The sequence below is a fragment of the Canis aureus genome, chromosome 11 (genome assembly GCF_053574225.1).
Source record: "Canis aureus isolate CA01 chromosome 11, VMU_Caureus_v.1.0, whole genome shotgun sequence".
Lineage (NCBI taxonomy): Eukaryota > Metazoa > Chordata > Mammalia > Carnivora > Canidae > Canis > Canis aureus.
In genome coordinates, this window is record NC_135621.1 from 43,901,140 (window position 1) to 43,924,290 (window position 23,151).

Below are 23,151 nucleotides of genomic sequence, written 5' to 3' on the forward strand. Positions count from 1 at the left end.
GAGATGAACAAGAAATGAGGGGCAAATTAGGCAAAACCTTGTTTTTTGTAACAAGGAGTTGATATTTAAAGTTGATAAATCAAAAAACTTAAAAAAAAAGATTTATTTATTCACAAGAAACACACACAGAGAGAGAGAGAGAGAGAGAGAGGGGCAGAGACACAGGCAGAGGGAGAAGCAGGGTCCATGCAGGGAGCCCGATGCGGGACTGGATCCCGGGACTCCAGGATCATGCCCTGAGCCAAAGTCAGACACTCAACTGCTGAGGAGTCCCAAGAAAAAAACCACTTTAAGGTTATAAAATCTCTACAATTAAAACAGTGTGGGGACGTCTGGGTGGCTCAGTGGTTGAGCATCTGCCTTTGGCTCAGGTCATGATCCTAGGGTCCTGGGGTCAAGTCCCACATTAGGGTCTCTGGAGGGAGCCTGCTTCTCTCCCTGCCTGTGTCTCTGCCTCTCTCTCTGAGTAAATAAAATCTTTAAAAAGAAAATAGAAGTGTGGCATTTGTGCATGAACAGACAAATAGAATGAAGCAGAAAATCCATAAATAGTCCCAATTACATATAAAAATTTAGAATAGGATGAAGATGTCATCTGAGATCAATGGGGATAAGCTAGTTTTTTTATTTTTTTTAATTTTTATTTATTTTTTTTAAGCTAGGTTTTTAAAATATGTTGTGAGAGATCAAGAGAACCACACAGAAAAAGGTAAGCAGATTTGTTCCTTACTGTACATTAGAATACATTCAGACAAACTAGAAATTAAATGTTAAAAAAAGAAGAGCGCTTGTGTGGCTCAGTTAGGTATCCAGTTCTTTTTTTCTCTCTCTTTTGGTTTTTCTGGTCTTTTTCCTCTCTGCCCCTCCTCTCACTCTCTCAAATAAATAAAATCTAAAAAAAAATTTTTTTTAAAGAAATTATACCAATACTAGAAGCAAAAAGGAACAAATTCTTCCACGATCAGATCAGAGGAAGCTTCTCCTGACTCAAAATCCAGAAGAAATATGGGGAAAAACTGACTGTTGACCACATAAAAATAAAATGTTTTATCCAGAGCAAAAAAAAAACCTAGAAACATAAAAGATTAAGAAAAATATTTGCAACTTATCACATTAAAAATTCTCTAAGATCCTACAAATAGAGAAATGGACAAGGGATAGAAGCAGACATCACACACACAAATGCAAACGGCCCTTCAACTCCTGAAAAAATGTCTTCTTTATAGGAAGAGGAATGTGTATTAACACTATCCTGAGATACAATTTTTTTAAAAAAGTTTAAAATTTTTTATTTGGCAGAGAGACAGAGTGCACAAGTAGGGAGAGGGAGAAGCAGGCTCCCCACCAAGTAGGAAGCCCGAGGCAGGACTTGATCCCAGGACCTGGGACCATGACCTGAGCCAAAGGCAGATGCATATAACAGATGCATGTCACCCAGATGTCCCTGAGATAAAATTTCTAAGTTTAACCATCTACTCTGTTGGTGAGGCTGGAGGGAAATGGTCACTGCCATACATTATTGGTGAGAATGCTAAATGGTACAACCATCTCAAAGGGAAAACTTGGCATTATTTAGAGAAATTATATATTCACTGACAATTTGACTCAGAAATGCTTCTAGGAATTTATTCCAAAAATACACTGGCAAAAATTTATACATGTACCTAAGGCTATTCATTGAAGGACTGTAGAGGCTGATTTAACAAATGATGGTACACGCACACAATGGGGTACTATGCAGCTGTCAATATCAATGTGAAAGAGGCCATCTTTCCTGGAACCAAGGTGGGCTGACAGGCAAGGGGCAGGAGGGGACTTTCTGGGATAACGGATATGTTCTATAACTAGACTGTGGTGATGGTTGCATTACTGTATTAAATATACTAAAACTCATCAAACTACAGAAGGGTGTATTTTTGGTATGTAAATTACACCTCAAAAAAGTGGTTTAAAACAACACAAAATATTTTTATTACATGGCTGTGATCTCTGGGATGAGTAAATGAAAAAAGGCAGAAAAAAGTGAGGTGGGCACAGGATAAACATAAATATACAAACACATTTGCTTATATATTTTTTAGGGAAAGGATGAACCAGAAACCAACCAAAATAGTTACCATTAAGGAAAAGGGAAACTGAATGGAGGGAATTCTCTGAAGGTAATGCTCTAAATGATTATTGAACAAAATTAAAATTTAAAAGCAATATCCCCAAATACAAGGCAAAATATAAAAAATCAAGTTGGTGGCATTTGAGCACTAATAATCCTGACTTTTTAAAAAAGTATCAATCGATTACTGTATGTTAAATTTATATAGACCCACATATAACATACTGTTAAAAGTCACTGAGACAATCAGGGAAATTTTCTTTTTTTAAGATTTTATTTATTTATTCATGAGAGACAGAGAGAGAGAGAGGCAGAGACACAGGCAGAGGGAGAAGCAGGCTCCATGCAGGGAGCCCGACGTGGGACTTGATCCTGGGTCTCCAGGATCACGCTCTGGGCCGAAGGCAGACGCCAAACTGCTGAGCCACCCAGGGATTCCCCAATCAGGGAAATTTGAATACTGAATATCTGAAGATAGTAAGGGACTTTTGTTAGTTTTTTTTTTTTTAAGATTTTATTTATTTATTCGAGAAATGGAGAGAGGCAGAGACACAGGCAGAGGGAGAAGCAGGCTCCATGCCTGAAGCCTGATGTGGGACTCGATCTTGGGTCCCCAGGATCACACCCTGGGCTGAAGCAGTGCTAAATTGCTGAGCCACCCAGGCTGCCCTGTTAGTTCTTTAGATGTGATAATGGTTTTGTAGTTTTGGAAATGGACACTGAAATGTTTGTGAGTTAAATGATGCAGTACCTATGGACCGCTTCAATATAATCCACAAGTGGAATGAGAGAATAAATTAATCATATGGCTATAAATGGATAATAATTGAAGCAGGGTAATGGATACAGGGGTGCCTCATTCTATTATTTTTGTGTAGACTGAAATTTTTTCATAATAAAACTTTTAAAGTATCATATAAGCTGAGCTTATCATTTATCCATATATCAAATAGTAGATATGAATTTAATCCACAACATTCAGAGCAATAAGTAACACATTTTTTAAAGATTTATTTATTTTAGAGAGAGTACACAAGTGGGGGAAGAGGCAGAGGGAGAGGAAGAGAATCTCAAGCAGACTCCATGCTGACCCCACCAAGGGGCATGATCTCACAATCCTGAGATCATGATCTGAGCCGAAATCAAGAGTGGGATGCCTAACCAACTGAGTGGCCCAGGTGTCCTCTTCACCAGAATCTTTGGAGCTTGTGTGTCATCTGAAAACAGAAGATAGGTCTTGAGTTTCCAGCCGATGGAGACATTCACTATTCAAGTTTGTGGAGTCTGTCACTTAGGGATTTTGGCTCTGTCTACTATGCCCTCAGCCTTTTGTGTTAATTTCCCATGATGAAAAAAAAAAAAAAAAAAAAAAAAAAATTCCCATGATGCTTCTTCACCTCTTCAGAGATCTTGTCACTTTTGCTGGGAGCTGGATGAGTTTCCACTTGCAGAGCCCCCTTCCAAACTTCTCCTTCCCTTGCTCTAGGAAGCTCACCTTTTCATCTTGGTTACACCTGTATTATCTTGCTCAGTTTCAACAACAGAAATTTATTTTCTCATAGTTCTGGAGGTTGGAAGTCCAAGATCAAAGTGTCAGCAGGTTTAGTGGCTCTTGAGGCCTTTCTCCTCGGCTTGTAGATGGCCTTTTCTCTATGTGTGGGCACTTGGTGTCTCTTCATTTTCTTACAAGGTCATCAATCCTACTGGATTAGCACTCCATTCTTATGACTTAATTTAATGTTAATTACTTCTAGAAAGACCCTATCTCCAAATATAGTCACATTGGGAGTTAAGAGTTCAACATATGAATTCGCAGAGGACACAATTTAGTCCGTAACAGACCCCTATAGCCCAGCTGTGAAAGGAAAACAGATATTACATCAACACATATACAAAATAAGACAGGGGCAACCACAGATTCAGGTGTCAGCCTCTGATTCTTTGTTACTGAGCAACTTTCTAATGAGGTTTAGTAAGTGTGGGCAAGCAACAGTCTGTCCCTCTCATGTGAACCCTCCCCTCTGGGATTTCTTTGTGCTTCTAGCTGATCTTGGAATTTGGCTCCAATTACTATGCTGATTTTCTGCATTTTTCACTGTCTTTCAGTTTTCAATATTTTTGCTAACAATTTCTATAGAACAGTATGGTTCCCCCAGTGTGGTCCTTCAACAGCAGCAGCAGCTTGAACCCTGGTTAGAAATGCAAATTGTCTGGCCCCGTGTCAGACCTCCCAAATCTCCCAAAACGGAGCCTTTGGGGATAAGGCCCAGCAATCTATGTTTAAACAAGCCCCCTAGATGATCTGATGCATGCATACTCAAGGTTTGGGACCACTGATCTAGTTGACTGGACTGTCCATACCTGGAAGGGCTGCACAACCTTGCTGCCTTTGCTGTTCCTGTCTCACTGGAGCCTAAGCTCCACTCTCTGCAGTGTGCCTTAGCATTTCCCTGCACTTCTCGGAGGCTGCCATGTCCTTTTAATTCCTCAAAATGAACTTTCCTTGGGAACCTGAGCTCTAGTTAAGTCCTCTTCCTTCACTTTTTACGCAAGTCTCCACATGTTACAACAGTGATTTGTACAAAGTATAGTGCTGCATAAATACTTATTGAATGGATAAACTGTTTAGAGCTTAAGATTATAAAACACCTATTTTAAAACATCTGTAAAACACTTATTTTGCGGCAGATGCTTTAGTTTTATGTAGGTAAGAAATATGCTCTCAGATAGCTGGACTTGATTATTATCTGATGTTGAGGAAAAATTGTCTGGGGGTTTGGTCCTACATGATAAGCCCCTAATTCTGGCAGATTCCAGGATGAGCACTTTATTATATTACAACTAATTCACAACGACCATGGCTTCAACATAAACAATGTTTATGTTTAGAGACACCTGCAACTAAATCCTCTAGAAAGGCATCAAAGCATTAATATAAACTAAAACAAGGGGTTGTAGTTTAGCACAAGGGAGATTATGACCTGGACACTCAGAAGACACCTACCTATCCTAAATTTTTGGGACAGAACAGAGTGACTCAAGAATGGAACACCTGAAATACTGTCAGTGACTAGGCTGTACATGAGTATGCCATGAGTGCACCATTATTGAGCTATCATTGTTTCTCAATTTCTACCACATGGGTCCCATTCCTTTATGGACCACACAATGGCAGGAACCATGTCTGGACATAAAGGTGGAACTGGTTTTCCCCACAACTATAAGAAATATCTGACAGTTTCATTTCTCAGCAGGATGAGGCCCTAGTCACTCCTGTCACATGACTCAGAGGTTCCTGACTGAACATGTTTCCTGGCACTAGACAAGCTATTCTGTGTAAAACACTCACTTTTCTCAGAAAAAGTAGCCACCTAGCTGCACAGATCTTACTGCATACAACTTCTGGGGCAGGAAGCAATGTGAAAAACCTCAGTGATATCCCTCTTGCCATGAGCTTCCTTATGAACTTGAGGAAATAAGGAAACACCAAGGCTGAGAGATTCTGAATGTCAAAGAATGCCAAGTCAGTCTTACAGGGAAAAATTAGCTCTTCTTATACATCAGACACTGCCAAATTGGCCCCGTGATATTCGCAAATTATGTAGGCTATCTTTGACTGTCTCACATTTGTTTTAATAAACCTGGGGACAAAAGCTTTGTAAATGAAAAAAAATTTTTTCCCTAAAATCCAGGTTTCTTGATGAAAATACAAACGAATGAAATAGATCAGACCCCCCTTCCCAGGTAGCATTCTAGAACTTTGTCTTAAAAAAATTAAAGTTTTTTAAAATTATTTTTTAAAAGTCAAAATCAAAACAAAGCCATAAATTAAAAAAAATTTGAAGTGTTTTTAAAAATGATTTTTTAAAAATCAAAATAATGTGCATTGATATATTAAAAAAAAAAACAGAGTTTAGAGATTAATAGACAAGGTCCTAATTCTTGCTCCTCCATTTATACTCTCTAGGATGATTCCCAGCAAGTTATTTAACTTTTAGGAGCTTTGGTATCTTCTCCAGTAAAAGATAGTAACAATATTTGCCTCAAAAGATTCTCACCATAAGGTATATAAGGCCTTAGCACTGCACATCCAAATGGTAGTCACTAGCCACATGTGGCTATTGAGAACTTAAAATGTGGCTAATCAGAATTGATATGTTGTGTGAAATACACACATTTTCAAGTCTTAGTGTGAAAAAAAGAATGTAAACCATCCTTTTATTTAAAATATTGATTACAAAAAAAAATATTGATTACATATTAAAATTGTGTTTTGGAATATATTGAGTTAAATAAAATATATCAAAACTGTATAAACACACACAATCAAGTGTATACCTTATATTAGAGACCAACAAAACAATAGTTGGTGTCAAGTTAACTTATTTTTGTGTGCATCTTAAAAATTTCTGCTGCTACCCATAAATACTAAAAAGTGTCCCCAAATTATTGATACCATATACTTTTTAGGTGTTTTCTTGCAAGGCTGTTTAGAAATGGTAATTATACTCCTGCTGGCATCAGAATTAGCTCCAGGTTAGAGAACCAAGAAAGAAATTTGATAGACATAGACAGCTATGATCCATAAGTTCCAATAGCAAAGCAGTATTAGTTTCCATTGTTTCATCTTTGAAGGATATTATAAATTTGAACTTAAAATCAACACCTCTTTTCTCTGCCTTATACACTGGCATTCCACTGTTTAGGTAAGATTGAAAACCTGAGACAGACCTAGAGGGCTGACTAAATGCAGCGAGAGGGCTGACTAAATGCAGAACAGCCCTCCAGAACAACACTGCCTGGTCTCAGGGTTAGCAGAACCTGCTCACTTCCAGAGGTGGAAAAATCTGCAGGATTCCTAAGTGATGGCTGAAGTGTTCACTGTGAAGTTAGCCACATTACTGGAAAAGAGGAATCACATACTGATTCACATAGTGTGCCTTCCACAGGAGAGCCCTGTGGGGCAGCGAACACATCAATGTGTCCTGGAGAACATTCCTCCTATCTATGGCATTATCTATACTATCTCTGCCACAGGCCAGAGGAACTCTTAGGATTGCTGCCTAAATATCTATTTGCTCAAAAAATGCGCTCATGTTTACAAGGAGTGCCAAAGCCATTTTGTGCATGGGTTCAAGAATGTTCTCAAATGGCTCATGGACTGTTAACTAGCCTTGTATGTATGTAGTCCCAAAACACCTCAAAAGACCTCCTCTACATCTCAACAAAAACAGCCTCAAGGGCATGGACCTGGCCAGTCATCCAAGGCACCTGTTTCATTCTCCTGGACAATGGTGATTGCATCTTTCATAATGGAGACAAATTCTATGGGTTCAACTCACCTTTCCAGCTCTACCAGCTGGCACCTTGCAGAGGTGCATTTGTTATCTCTCCAAATGAATTTAAGTCAACAAGCGGGTACCCTAAATTTTTTCTTCTACAGATTAAAAGGATATAGGTAAAAGTCCTTAGAACATGCTTGGTACATAGCAAATACACAAAAAATACCTGCCATCATTGTTGTTAGCCAAAAACTAGAATGGACTGATTAGTTGAATACTTAGATATTTCTATAATTACTTCTCTCAATTATTTTTGTTACCTTTTCTTTAAACCAATCTTTATGGGAACTTTATGGAGCCCTTCCCATCCAGGTCCCTCTCTTGAGCCAAGGCTGCAATCAGTCCAGATCCTACAACAAGTGTTATCTAACCACATGTGACCTAACCACAAAGGAGCATCATCTTCTCTCACTTCAGTTTTAGCCATAGACTGAACTCATACCAACCCAAAAGGGTAGCCACATTGCTTTCTTTTTTTTTTAAGTTAAAAAGTATTCATCTTTTTCATATGCACCATTACCACAGGCTCTGCTTCAATATCTAGAATACACTAGGCACCATTTTCAAAGTTGGCCATTTAGACAACTCCCCTCCATTTCCCCAAAGGAGCTCCATACCTCAAGACTGCTCAGCACCCAGTGGTTGCTCAACTTGTTAAGATTGACCAAAATGCCACCAAGTTCCCAGAAGTTACTAGTGTCCATGCTTACTCAATGATGTATACTGCAAGGCAAAGTTGAGGACAATTAGAAGGCCTTTCAGGAGGCAAAGCCGAGGAAATGTCCTTGATGCCAGTAAAATACAAATGAGCAGCCAACAGCATGAGACCCTTCTGAAACGTGTTTAGAGTATTTTCCCAGAACAAAAAAGGGATCTGGCTCAGCAAGACCAGCCTGTGTGTCCCTTCCTAGAGGTGAGCATGCAAAGGTAGAGGGACAAGCCAAGTATCCTGATCCAGGCCTTGGACATAAGCAGAACACCTACCAATCCCAAATAGTCCTCCATCCCAAACCTTGACCACCCTGTACCTACCCTGTGATAAGCCTGATGTTTAGTATCAAGACCTCTTCAAGGGGCAGCGGGGGAATGGGGGGAGGGGGGCTTACTGCATTTCTAAGTGCTCAAACGGAAAACACTTATTAACAGGAATCCATTTCTGAGGCTGCTTGTCAGCTGGTTCCCCTACAAGGTGGATGGTTAACTCTGCAGTTTTCATTTGAGGCTGGAATGTGGTTGGTTATCAGTGACGTGGTTGGCTTTATTTTATTTATTAAAAATATTTTATTTCATAGAGAGCACATGAGAAATCACAAGCAGGGAGCGCAGCAGAAGCAGAGGCAGAGGGAGAAGCAGGCTCTCTGCTGAGCATGGACCACAATGTGGGGCTGGATCCCAGAGGCCCAGGATCATGACCTGAGCTGAAGGCAGATGCTCAACTGACTAAGCCCCAAGGTGGGCCGAAAGCAGGCACCAGTGACAAAGGTGAAGAACCAGGGATGCCAGTAAAAAGAAACTAAGTACTGATGCATGCTACAACATGGCTGAATCCCGAAACATTCTGCTAAATCAAAAAAAGTTGGTCACAAAGGACACACATTGTATGATTTCATTTATATGAAATGTCCAGAAGAGGCAAATCCATATTGGAAAAGTAGATTAGTGGTTGTCTACATCTGGGGGGGGGGGGTGCAGGTGAGGAGGTGGGGTGATGGGATAACAGCAAAGATAAAACGTTTTAAGAATTACTGTGGTCGTTAGGTATGCACAAGTCTAAATGACCTAAGAGCCACTGAACTGTATGGTTATATGAACTACAGCTAAGTCGTTAAAAAAATAAAGGCATTATTTAATATCACTTACTGAGAAAAAGTTGTTTAACACTGGTTTCTAAGATTTGTAGTTGTGTCTGACATCCAAAAAAATTTAAGCAAGGGGCAGACTTGTTTTGCTCAAGCTCGACATCTCCTTCCATAGAACTTCCAGGAGCCCTAAAGTTCAAATTTCCTATAATCAAGCAAACTAGGAGATAAGACTTGATCAAGGATTCGGTTATTATAGCAAGCCAACCTGCAGTAGCAGGCACTGGTGAGTGTTATGGCCTGTTATGGCATGGGGTGGCCTTGTGCCCAACAAGGTCGAATTCCACACCCTTCCTGGAACCTGTCTACACCAGTGCACTTCCTCACAAGTCCCACAGGGCATAAGAATGCTAGTTTCCCCTTGGACTAACACCAGGGTTTTAACTTTGTGCTATTTAACCAAACCACCAGGAATTTGTGTCTGTTCAGTACCAGCAACACGCTTGATAGTTTCTGAGGAGCAGAGAAATTACGATTCAAACCTGAGAGCTAACCTCAGCTCATATACAGGCTCTGTATTCAGACAGAAACAGAGTAAACAGAACAATACCGTGTCCACTTATTAGGGAACAGGAGGTTACTGACTGTAAGCAAAGAGAAGCTAAGCAGAGGTAGAGGTGGGACAGCTTCATGAAGATTTTGAAACCAGGATATGATATGATTAACCTTAATATGAATAGACCAAAAAAAAAAAAAAGGAAAGAAAATAGACCAGGTATGAGAACCTATTGTTGAACATGTTATTTCTCCCATAAGGAAATTAACAACTTTCCCCAACTTTTAATGGTTTTCTTTTTTGTTCTACTTTTTAACAACTATAGTCAACCCTTGAACACAGGTTTGAACTGTGTGGATCTACTTACATGTAGATTTCTTACAGTACAGGACTGTAAATGTATTTTCTCATGATTTGGTAACATTTCTTCTCTAGCCTACTTTAAGAATACAATATAGAATACATATACAAAATATGTGTTGACTGTTATGTTACTGCTATTGTTTCTCATCAATCAACAATGGGCTACTGGGCAGCCTGAGTGGCTCAGTGGTTTGGCGCCGCCTTCAGCGGGGGCCTGATCCTGGCTGGAGACCTGGGATCAAGTCCCACATCGGGGTCCCTGTATGGAGCCTGCTTCTCCCTCTGCCTGTGTCTCTGCCCCCCCCCCCAACCCCCCGTGTCTCTGATGAATAAATAAATAAAATCTTTTTAAAAAAATAGGCTACCAATAATTAAGTTTTTGGGGAGTCAAAAGTTATACTTAAAAGTGTTTGGATGGCACAAGGGGTCAGTGACCCCAGCCTCCTTGTTCAAGGGTAAACTGCATTCAGCAAGTGAGCACGGGCATCTGTTGCTGTTGCTGAAGTCGTAGATGGTAGAGAGGTAGCAATTTCACAGCACCCTTGAATGTGATGTCAAAACATAAAGCTGGTGTCAGTTATAGAAATGGATTTCATCCTGGTTGCTGGCTTTGAGAGCCACAGCAGTGGAGGATGAAGTAGGTATAGGAGGGATGAATGATGGTCCCAAGACAACTAGCCCTCCACCAGATTTTTATTCCTAGTCATCCACCAGCTCCAACAAATATCAAGTAGGAAAAGAAAAAACATACTCATTTGGTGGCCTAGGTATTTACTATTTTATTTCCACCTTAGAGAAATAACACGTTTCTAATATGAAGCACAAAGGAGCTTGTTTATTAACATTTATGGTAATGTTGTGTGGCCACCCCTCTGCAATCCTGGAGGCTTGACCAAGGCACTAATCATGGTGATGCGGCCCCACGTCGTCCAATGGGGATCATACCTGCCAGGTATCTGGAGGAAATCAATGGGGCACACGCTGAGGGTTTGGGCACAAAGGCCTTCCGATTACTAGGCCTAAATAATTATTTATGGTGCCAGTGTTAGAAAGGGCTACTTCAATTGTCCTATTAGATAGAGACATGCTATTTTATTTTTTGATTCAATTTAGACTTGAAAAAATAAAACCTTTTATCTTCCTTAAGGATCTATACTCTTGGCTTCAAGAACATGGTGATCAAGGGCTCACCTTGAACAAACATCCCCCTTACAGGAGATGGCAGGATATGGAGCCACCCTCTCTAGCCAAGGGTGGCGCTGGGGATGGAGGTGTGCAATAAGGAATCTTAAGGGAAGGAAACATTCTGAAGGATCAGAATATATTTGAAACTCATGCCACATAATAGAGGTGTCATTTTTATTTTATTTAAGGAGAAAGGGGGGAGGGGACAACAGTAATTTTCATAATACACAGAAGACAAGTTGAAGTTAGCACTGGGGGTTGGCGGGGGGAGGCCATGTATTTACCACCAGTCTGCTTTGTAGCTCTAGGATTAGTAAATGTAATGCACTCTGTCATTTGTATTAATGTTTAGCAAATTTATAGTTGGCAAAATTAGGGATTATGAATCACTAAATGGACTACCACTATGTTGAAAACCTAAATTACCCATAAAAAATCACTTTAAAAATAACCATAAATATACGATGCACATTAGTGTCACAAAACCATTTTTGTAAACATTTTCTTCAACATAACATGTGCATGACGAAAAAAAACACTGCACTCAGTACAGTTACTCTGATTTAAATACAGAAAGGAATTACTTATTAAAGCTTTGACTACATCTACAGACATATCTGTATTTTGTTTTGAAGAGCAGTGCTAGATAGTCCAATGTTCCATATTTAATGGTATAATACTGTTTTCTTCTGTAATTTTGCCATTTTAGCACTTTTGTGAAGTCACTACGCTGTTAAAGGAAAAAAAAAAAAAACATCCCTTTTCTAGAAGAATGAAATTTCACCTGCTTGTAATCTTTTCTGGAGAAACCTAACTGGGGACCTGTGTGAAGCTCCAGCAACAGAATCTGGTTTATGAGGTGCTGAGGCCAAGAAGGCCACCCCACAAGGACAAATGGCTGTCTGATCTCAGTGACTTAAGCCCAGGGATGGATTTGATCACATTCAACACAAACACCAAGAGTGGCTTCCTGGTGCTTCATGAGCAGGACAGGCACAATTCTGGCTTGAGCTCAGACCCCATCACCTCTGAGAGGAAATCCAGTTTTTGTCAAGTTCTAACTACTCAGTAATCCCAATGAAAAACCCTTTGAATTATCTGTGCATACAGACACTGAGCTCCAAGTCTGTGCATACATAAAACCATGATGCCTGAGTCTTTTCTCTTTCTTCCTTATTGGTATCAGAAGCTTAAGCTTTTTTTCAGACACCTGTTCAACTTTACCTCTCTGTGAAGTCATGGGAGAGGCTATAATCAACCCAGCCATCCAGTACATTCTCCTCTCGGTAGGCATACGTGTTCACGTATGTGCACATGTTCACGTGGCACATTTCATCTTACTCCAAAAGCCGATAAATGCAGGAAATCACCAGCAGTGATCTGATTTTGACTGAAGTCCTGTGGTGATGGTGTCTGGCTCATCTCAAAAGTACCTTCCAAAGGTGGAAGTAACTCTTCAATCTTCTCTATGTTAACTATAAGTTAGTAGGAAAGAACTAGTCCTTTCTGCTTTGGACATTAGCATCACTCCAAAGTCATAGAGATGGAAAATCCTTTTCCAATGCCTTGTCCTTTTCAAAAGGGCAAGGTTTTCTCAGCTTATCTTGTCTTTGTGTTAGGTACACCTGTGTCGTTTCTGCTTCTGTGAGTTTATCTACTTTTTGCTAGGTTTTTGTAATTCCAGGACAGCCTTTAGCAAAGGTGCTGAATCAGGAGGAAGAGAATGAAAGGGGTCAAAGTGGATGCCAAATAGGATGAGAACACTGGGCAAAGCCTTGACAGGTAGGTGAAATGCCTATTACCTTTTGGGGAGAAAAATCTTCCTTTTTCATGTTGTAAAAGAAACTTAACCACAAAGGAGGATTAAGCCTAGGAAACACCAAGTTCTGTTTGGCAAAGTTTAAAGCCACCATCACACATTATTCTCCTTCAAAACTCAACAGGAGGAAAGTAAGCTGGCAGAGCCAGGACACCGAGCACTGCTCCTTTATCAGAGGAATTGAGTGACCATGAAGCCATAAAACAAATTATTACCCAAGACATTTATTACAAATGTCATGAACATATTCATAAAGTAAAATTGGTTTAAAAAACAGAGAGAGAACAAGAGAGCAAGTGAGAGGAGAAAAGCCAGGGCTTTGATATTACACCTAAAACACAGGAAGATGCCATCTTATGAATAAGCAGTATTAACTACATTCTTAAAATAGTTTTAGTGCATTGCATTTTTAGAAAAGGGAAACATCACCCCTCCCCCACCCCAAGAAAAAGTTCCTGCAACACTGAACAGTTTGTGTGACTATTCTAATATGACCACCCGTCTGCTACCAAACCCCAAATTGAGAACAATGAGGCCTCTTATGTTGTAGGCCATAGTTGCCCATCAACCACTAATGGTAAATCTGGTGAAAACGAAGCATTCTGCTCTCTGAACTTAGAAAACAGATTGCATCTGTCAGCATGATGAAGCCATATGGCTATTTCCTATCTTCAGGGGTAATTTCTCTTGTGCCTACTGAGACCTGTGACAAAATAACAGTCAAACTTCAATCTGATAGTTTTGGTATTAAGATTAAATTAAACATTAATTTTTCCTCCAAAAACATATAAACTAAACCACCTCTTAATGCATTACAAACAATGAGGTAGGCAAAAAAATAAACATGTGGTTGAAAAAATTTCTTTTCCTCTGCAAGTGCAGACTGTGGGTAAAACTGTTGTCGCACTTCTAGGTTTAAACAAAAATTAAACCTTTAACTGAGGCAGTGCTAATACTGTCACACAACAAAGTTCTGGCCGTTATACAAATGCACACATTTTCTTTTTCTTTTTTTTTTTTTTTTTAAAAGAACCATTTGCACATGATTTAGGCAAAACCTGGTACACAGAAAAATGACTGAGTTTTTGGCCAAGCCAAAAAAAAAAAAAAAAATCCAAATAAACAAAATGGGACCCTCCCCTTAACCCACCCCACCCTGCCTCCCAAGGCCCCACCCACAAAAAAGTTATCCTAGTAACTGTGTCTTTCACATTTTATAAATATTAACTTCTTAAACCTGCACCTTCTTCTTTGACCACATATTGTCACATTACAAAAAAGAAATGTCAATTAAATACACTGTTAATGTTACTATATTAAATCTGCTCTCTGCTTCAGTAAGCTGCTCATTAGAGCACCATTTTACACCTCCGTGTGCCCATTTCCAACAAAACCAATGGCATGTTCATGGTCTCCACCTTCAATACCCATAAGACAGAGTCACTCAGAGACAAGGAATTCTGGAGCTGAAGGAAAGGCATTTGCTTTCTGGTCTAATGCTCAATCCCAAACACTTATAGCACCTGATGGTAGAATATGAACAGCACCAGCTGCATTGCAGCCTTGATTTATTTTTGAGTAGGGAAAAGAAAAGAAGGGGGATAAACTGTAAGAGGTGCAGAAAGGAAACGAAACAAAACAAAACAAAACAAAACACCCCACACACGGTGTCTGCACACACAGCTGTCCTGGACTACATCGGTGCAGCTCTGAGCTCCAGTTGCAAGGAATTCCAAGTTCTCAGGATCTTGAAGACTCTGGGGGGCCAGCAAGCCTCATTCCACCACTTTTACCAGCTCAGAAGAGAAGTCCTGCCTAACGTCATGAAATAAACCTGGCTGCTGCCACCAGACCGAACAGAGGCAAAGAAGACCTGTGAAAACAAGAGAAAAAGAGAGAGAGATTTATTATGAAAATACAACCCAGTCTTTAGGGGAAATGCTTCCCATGGTTCTCAGGCTGATAACCTAGAGCCACTGATACCTCAACACTTCCAAATGTAGGAAGCTTAAAAGCCCAAAGTCCCTTTCCAAAAGAAGACTTGAGATGATATCAATTTATCATATATAAGCAGTCATCATCTCTGTAGCCAATTTTTATTAGAACTAAGAAGGCTAACACTGCCATACGGAGTTTTTTCAAAAAGAAAAATAATGGCATTTCTGAAACTGAGCTATTTCTTTTTACCTCTATTGCTAATATCCTATAAAAGATAAATGTGTTTGGAAAATACAATAAGCAATGGAGGGGACTCCTGGGCAACTGGATTTTTCTCTTAAAAAATTAAGCTAAAACATATTAGTTATTTCATAGGACTCTATGGTCAAACGACTCTGACAATTTACTTTTGGACCTTTTATTAATAAACTTTAAGTGATGTACATTATAAATAAAAATATCTAAACGTCCCACATTCAAAGAATAGTATAGTTATGGCTACATTAAATATACTCAGGAAAATATAAGCCAAAAAGCTGGCAAAATCCTAAACTGGGTCAGAGGTTCAAGGTAAACAATTTGGGATATACTACTAGGAAAACAATTTGGGAGATACTACTAGGAAAAAAATGTCAATCCCATTAGTAAATGAGCTATAGAGTATTGTAGGAAAGTGGGCTGGTGGTGATGCAGCTTATTTAATGTACATGTAGTTAGGCAGGAGAACTGGCTGCCAAGGGCAAACCTACAGCTCCTGTGACAAGTTGAATTTTTAAATTTAATCTGAGAAGTCAATCAGTGGGCCAGTGGCTAGTATTTTTAATATATTTTAATGTGAAGCAAGAAGTAGAAATGTTTGTAACAAATTCCTAAGGTTGCAAAAGGCTGCCTCAAGTGGTCAGAGGCTTTCCATCCAGGTGGAGGGAATGAGAAAGAAAACTGGGCTTGGTAAAGGTCAGGCCCACCAGGAGGTCCTTCTCAAAGCAAGTGGGATGGGTCAACACCCTAGGCCATCCAAGGTGCTCCACTCCAAGGCTGGCTTAGGGAGGCGCTTCCAGGGAGAAAGTAAGCCCAGGAAGAGATAAAGATGTGGCCAGTTTTGAAAAACAAGAGTTTTAAATGGGGCTTTGAGGCCTTAGGATCTCAGCTGCAGGAGGTCCTTACGCTTCTGCATAAAATGAGGGATGCAGTTAGGTATTTCTGACATGTGAACTATGTAATTATTTCACTACTTAGAAGCAGACAAGTGTTATCTTTCTGACAAATATCAAGAGAGAGGAAACTTTTACCCTATCCAAATTTGCAAGGTGGTTCTTTTCAATCATAAAAGACTCCTATTCATTTAAATTGGCAGCTCTAACCTTCCCTGTCCCTAACCTCAAACACAGCTCACACACATCACCTAACAGGTAAAAAAACCACCACCACAAACAGACCAACATATAATTACTTTGGCAGAGACAAGTTATCTCTTCCCCCCTTGTAAGCAAACACAAAATTAAATATATCCCACCCCCCATATACAGGTCTAAAAAGTCCATTCTAAAATGTTGCTTGATGAATTTATTTCAGAATCTAAACACCAAGAAAAGGCTTCGCCAAACTCCATGGAAAATAAACCATTACTAAAACTAGTAGCAGCTAAAAAGAAGTTGTAAGAAAACCATTACCTTGTCATTGCGTTCACATAGGAATTTTAGTCTTTGAGCCCTTTTGTGCATAAACACACCATCCAAATGACCAGTTTCCACAGATCGGATCTCTATGGCCTTTTCTCCCCAGCCCATCGTCTGGTTGGATCGAATATATGCTTTTTGAGGAGGGGGGGGGGGAAACATGTAATTGATAAAGATAAGGAAACATCCATGAAAAGATGCTGCTCATATACTACACACACACCTGAATGTCTAGTATTTAAGGATTGTTGTTGTTGTTTTTAAAGATTTTATTTATTTGTTCCTGAGAGACACAGCAGAGAGAGGGGGAGAGAGAGGCAGAGATACAGGCAGAGGGAGAAGCAGGCTCCATGCAGGGAGCCTGATGTGGGACTTGATCCCGGGTCTCCAGGATCACGCCCTGGGCTGAAGGCTGTGCTAAACCGCTGAGCCACATGTGCTGCCCAAGGATTGTTGTTTTTAAGGAATTTTGCCTCTGTAACCTTTTAAAGTTAATCTTGGGAAGTGGACATTTGAATTTTTGAAATGGTTGAATTGCTTATTGTGAGGAATGACCCACTGGATACAGAGTTTAGTGCTCATATTTTTATGAAAAGTCACAAAGAAGGCAGGAAAATGTGATAAAAAGAGATAGTGACTAATTGCAATAAAACCAGAACAGGTCAGGGATATAAACTAAAAATTTCAGATAGCAGCCTTTCTGCCCCTTTATTCTTGAACACACATCAGAAGATCGAGAGGCTGTGTTCATAGTTGTGGCTCTGCCACTCTAAGGAACAAGTCCCTTACCCATTTTTTCTGTCTCATCTTACTTTCCACAAATCAGTCAACATCTGTCCTATTCCCTGGATATCTTAAGGATTAAATGAAGGATTGTAAATGGTAGAGTCTTATTTTTTTTTTTTAAGATTTTACTTATTTGAGAGAGTGAGAGAGATAGTGAGAGGTGAACAGCAGTGAGGGCCGGGGTGGGGCGGGGGTGGGGGTGGGGGAGAAGAGCAGAGAGAGAGGGAGAAGCAAACTCCCTGCTAAGCAGGGAGCCTGATGCAGGGCTTGATTCCAGGACCCTGGGACCATGACCAGAGCTGAAGGCAAATGCTTAACCCAATGAGCCACTCAGGTGCTCCAATGACAGTTTTAGAAGTGTTCAATAATTACTTGGATTTTGTTTTAAAATAGATGATTGACCAGTCCTGTGGTCTACAGTCGTCTCACTTTCCACTATCTATTGCCAACCATTCTATTCATTCTATTTTTTTTCCCCCACAACCATTCTGCTAAATGACCAGAAGGTCTAAACAACACATAAAACTGGTGTGATAAATAATGCAGTTTTAGAGAAGACTCCACTTTTACAAATGCTATCTCTTCCTGAGTGATACCTACCTACAGATGTTGGCATCTCTCCCCACTGCAGAACCACATCCTTGGTGATTCTTCCATAAGTATTCACATAAACCCCTTCATCTTCATAGCACACCAGAAGCTCCATGCCATCTGTGTTGGGGAGGATGATGATTGCATGGGGTTTGATGCTACACTGGATCTAGAGAAGAGGAACAAAGCATAGGGAAGTATGTTTGTGGTTATTTCTATCCCTGCAAAAGTGCTCAAAAAGGCTGTCTTGGTGAATGCATTGGTTAATATTCTTGGTGAATAAATACAGCAATTTAATAAAATTTTGGAAAACCCATGCAAAATATATCTCAAAAACTACCTTTTCCAAGTCACATACTCTACTAGTTCACATTTTCTGAGGCCCCTGGAACAAGTTTGGATTGTGGATTCCATTAAGAAATTTTGTTTCCCAAACCACCTCCAACCCAGGGATGTTCTGTACTGCCAGCAACTGCCCCCACGTCCATCCCATGTTAGTCAAAGCCAAGGCTAAGAGGTTTTCAGGAGGGCTTCACAGAGCCAAGAGAATGGATTTCCATTTGTCTCAGAGCATGCAGCTACTGAAAATGGTACATTGTTTAAATACTCACCCCCATACCAAGGGGAAGTAAGGAATCCCTGCTTGTGTTAGTTCACTAAGCAGAGTAAAGAAAAAAGTCAAAACAAAATGAAGCCAGTCAACCAACCATAGAGTGTGGGTTCTTTCTTACGTGTGTTGGTAGATAAATGTCATAGACTGATCCAGAATCCACATCAACAGCATGGAATCCAGCACAGGATCCATAGATCACTTTCAACCTCTGGCCTTCCTCCACAGTGAGATCCACCAGCAATGGCTTATGTACTAATTCCCCAAATGACTACAAAGTAACAAAGAGAGAAACAGTAAGACAGAGTAGAACTTATTTCTGATAGATCAAATTAGAGAAACCAAACCCAAGGTACTTATTCATTTCACAGTTACCGAGCCAATCTGGCAACAACCAGAAGCAAAAATCCTCTAGAAAATAAGACTTTAATTTACTATGCTTTTGTCTGTCAATCAGCAGATGGAAGACAACTCTTCCAGAAGCCATGCTGCAAATTCTGCCTACCTGACCCAAGAATTCCACTCTGCTGTTTGTCTTGGTGACAAATACATCTAAAGTGAAATAATCAGGACTTTCTGTAGCATATTATTCTACTATTCAAATGCATACAATGGAGAAAAAGGAGGTGTTGTAGGAGTCATATATTGAGAATGTTTAGCAAGGTTATCATAGTCACCATATAGACTTCTACTTTCATTTCCTGACTAGGGTGATATGGTGATGAAAAGCTGTACTGGGATAGCCTGGATGACCCCATTTCTTCAAAAGTATCAATACCTATAGCTCACAAGACATATATAAACAATATATTTATAAAAGCAACTAGAATACACCTGGCACATGAAGAATATTAAGACCAGATCTCAGAATATAACTGTGATTTTATAACCAATTACTTTTAGTCAATAATAAGTGGATTTATTTTTTAAACAAATATGGTAACCCCATTATCCAACTTTACTGGGGAATCAAACAACAAGCGGTCTAAATATGTCAATTTTCCAAACACTTGAAGCTTACTCTTAATAATAAAATGTATCAAAAACTATTAAAAAATAGAATCAGGGGATCCTTGGGTGGCTCAGCAGTTTAGTGCCTGCCCTTGGCCCAGGGCGTGATCCTGAAGACCTGGGATCCAGTCCCACATTGGGCTCCCTGTATGGAGCCTGCTTCTCTCTCTGCCTGTGTCTCTGCCTCTTCTTTCTGTGTCATGAATAAATAAATAAAATCTTTAAAAAATAAAAACAGAACCATTTTGGATGAAAAATTCTTAATTGCTTGATATGCACTAAGAGAGTCCCAGGGATATCCTTAAGATTTGGTGTCTAATATTAGAAATGATGTTATTAAATTATTTATAATATCTAATGTCATAGTAATATCATTTTAATTAACAATTTCCTAAGTTTGTATCTAATGTAAACTCTAGAATTATAAAAAATACTAAAAATATCCACATAGAAAACTGCTAAGATTTTTCTAGTTTTTCCCTTAAACAAAAATGATGTATTACTCATGTTTTTAACTTCTATTTAAAGCATAATATATATTCCTTGTGTCATTAAGAATTTCTATAGTTTAATTTTTAGTACTCTATTGAATAGATACACCTTCAACTGCCTATTGTTGGATACTTTTTTGCTATTAGAACATATCTAAATCTTTATATACATGCAAGACTTCAGGTAGAAGGTCAAGGTCTCCTTTTAAATAGAGGCGGTGTTATTTTGTCCTTTCTTCTGTTACCATATTGACATATCAATCGAAGTGTCTGCCAAACCTTTAGCTTTCTCCTTCTCATACTCTGAGGGCTCAGAAAGCAGACAGTAAGGCCTACTATTTTGGAAATGGCCTTTTTTATGATAAAGTTGTATACTGTGTTATTTCACAATTTTTTAAAATCATCAGTCTTAACTGTTTAGAGTTTCGAAATTTATTGCCTGGCTCTTGGTCACACATGCATGGCTGAGGCTACTTGCAAGTACACTTGATGCTGTTACCTTAAAGGCCATAAATTTGTGATATGGCTTGGGTGCCCACGCATAGACCTCCACAGAACTCTTCAAAGCAATTACCAGAAATTTGATTCTTTCATATTTTACTGAAAACAACAAACATAAAACAAGAGAAGCACAGGTCAGAATAACATGGAAATCTAAATTCAGTTAGCTGTCTTTTGCAAACTTTTAAATAGGCCTTCTATTGAGTCATTCAGACCAATAGGAGAAAATTACTGAGTGATCAAATCTCAGAGTTTCCTTTCCTAATACTTTTATGTATGATTCAGGCTGTTCCCATCTTTCTTGATGATGTATGGAATTCAACTCTAATACTCTAATTACTATCAGTGAGTACTTTCACTAATGTTCCTAATCCTCTTAGATTGCAAGTATTTAATAATCAAGGACAATGCCAGCCATACAACTCTGAAGTCTTAGGGGCTTAGTATGACTTCAAAAGGATAATGATATGGTTAATCAGTTAAGTATCACTTCAAACCACTTCCTGATCTACAGAGGTAGTGACTACTTGAATTCTACCTAAAGTTCTGTATGAAAAGAGCAGTAGTAAAGGAAGTATAGTTGAAAATGCCTTTTTTACAAAGCTATTTTGGTTCCCCTACAGCCAGGCACCTCTGCTTAGAAACAGATGCTCTCTGGGTGTTGTATGTAAGTGATGAATCACTGAATTCTACTCTAGAAACCAATACTGCACTATATGTTAACAAAATTTAGATAAATAAACAAACATGGTTACACCATTATAAACAAACAAACCCACCCAGATTCTCTGAGGGGCTGTGACTGCACATGCCACCCTACCAGTTTCTTTATAAGCTATCTGATGTCATGCTACTACTACTGGATTCTTCCTTTGCACATGAGAGATGGCTTAACTTGATAAGCCTCTTTGTTAAATTCCATATACTGTCACTATTCAAATAAATCACTGACACTAATATTAAGACACAAAGGATTATAAGAGGTTGTCCAAATTAATGCTGTTTAGAAGGATTTTCTGCAATGATGAAAAGGTTTTATATATGTACTGTTAATAAGATAGCCACTAGTTGTATGTGGCTATCGGTACCTGGAATATACTACTGCCACTGAGGAACTACATTTTAAAGTTTATTTTGTGTTAATTAAATACAAATTTAAGTTGCCCCTATTCTTGATGAAAACTATACTATACAGCACAGGTCTTGATAAATGGAATATAATTTCCTGGAAGTATAAAGATAATGAATGAATGGTACTGTACACTGTTATCTCAGAAAATGTTTGTGATTCATTCTGCAAGAATGACAGGTCTGAGGATTGCGGTTTTGTTCTGATGAAAAAAGCCCAGCAGCACAATCTAACATCTGCCTCTAGCTCCCCCTATAGGATAATCTATTCATGTACATTTTACCTGTTTTGGTCTGTTTCATTAAGTTTAGATTTAGAGGATTGTAGTTACACCTCAACAATTCTTTCACATAAACACAACATAGAAAATTCTAATCCAAAAATTTAATCAAGGAGATAGTACTACTTTCTAGCAACACAGAATCATTCCAAGATAATTGGAATGACTGTGCCTGTAGTCATTATTAATCAATGAGCTGAGAGTTGTAGATAGATCATATATATAAGAGTAAAGGACTATAATATCCTTGGAAGCAGAGGACTACAGTATATACTTTCATAAACTTAGAAAAAAAATTAGCAGAAATCAATATATAATAGGACACTTAGGGTTAGTCAGTCTTAGATTTCTAGAGACCATTTGTTGCTTTTCTCAAATTCCCATTTCAAATTCTATTACAGTATATCATCTCTCCCATAAAAGTTTAATTTGGCTAAACTCCATTATTTCCCCTGTATTTTCAACATTAGTACCAGTATTTTGATTTTTCTCATACATAAAAAATTTGTTTTACATTTTTTTCTTGTGAGTTCTTATTTCATATGAACCACAGACTGTAAGCCAACAAGAAAAAAAGAAGACAGTTGCTATGAAACAATGGCTGACCAGCTAGATTCATTTAGTAGCACAGTAGCTCTGCATAGTGCACTTCATTCAAAACGACAAGTTCTTTGGTCAAAGTCTCAAATGTTCTATCAGTAGATGCCAAGGACCCAAAGTCCTCTAAATGGAGAATAGGCCTGAAGCGCTAAGCAAGAATCCAAATTGGCTGGCTTTCCTTTGGCAAGGTTTCCTTAGAAAGCTTCTTGTGGCCACAGCTTACAGAGAAGAATGTGGACCGTAAAAGAGGAAGGTGAAAAGCCTCGCTTACAAGATGAACCGCAAGGATGAGACGGATGGAGGACAGAGTAAGCAGCAGGAATGAACAATGTTATGCTAAAACGTGCCCTGTGAGTCTAGATGA

The 23,151-nt window shown here is 39.0% G+C and overlaps 1 protein-coding gene across 50 annotated transcripts in view; it reads right to left on the bottom strand.

The window, feature by feature from the left end:
- Nucleotides 1–11,515: 11,515 nt before the first annotated feature.
- Nucleotides 11,516–23,151, bottom strand: part of MAP4K4 (mitogen-activated protein kinase kinase kinase kinase 4) — a 191,392-nt gene continuing 179,756 nt past the window's right edge. For 32 of the 50 annotated variants that reach the window (XM_077914979.1, XM_077914982.1, XM_077914998.1 and 29 more), the window contains 5 exons: nucleotides 20,777–20,877; nucleotides 18,897–19,046; nucleotides 18,175–18,334; nucleotides 16,783–16,922; nucleotides 11,516–15,047 (listed from right to left, as the gene is read on the bottom strand). In XM_077914979.1, coding sequence (XP_077771105.1) covers nucleotides 14,964–15,047; nucleotides 16,783–16,922; nucleotides 18,175–18,334; nucleotides 18,897–19,046; nucleotides 20,777–20,877 — 635 coding nt within the window. In that variant the 3' untranslated portion in view covers nucleotides 11,516–14,963. Of the gene's footprint in view, nucleotides 15,048–16,782; nucleotides 16,923–18,174; nucleotides 18,335–18,872; nucleotides 19,047–20,776; nucleotides 20,878–23,151 lie in introns of all 50 variants that reach the window. The other 18 variants (XM_077914952.1, XM_077914964.1, XM_077914958.1 and 15 more) reach the window with 1 other exon arrangement.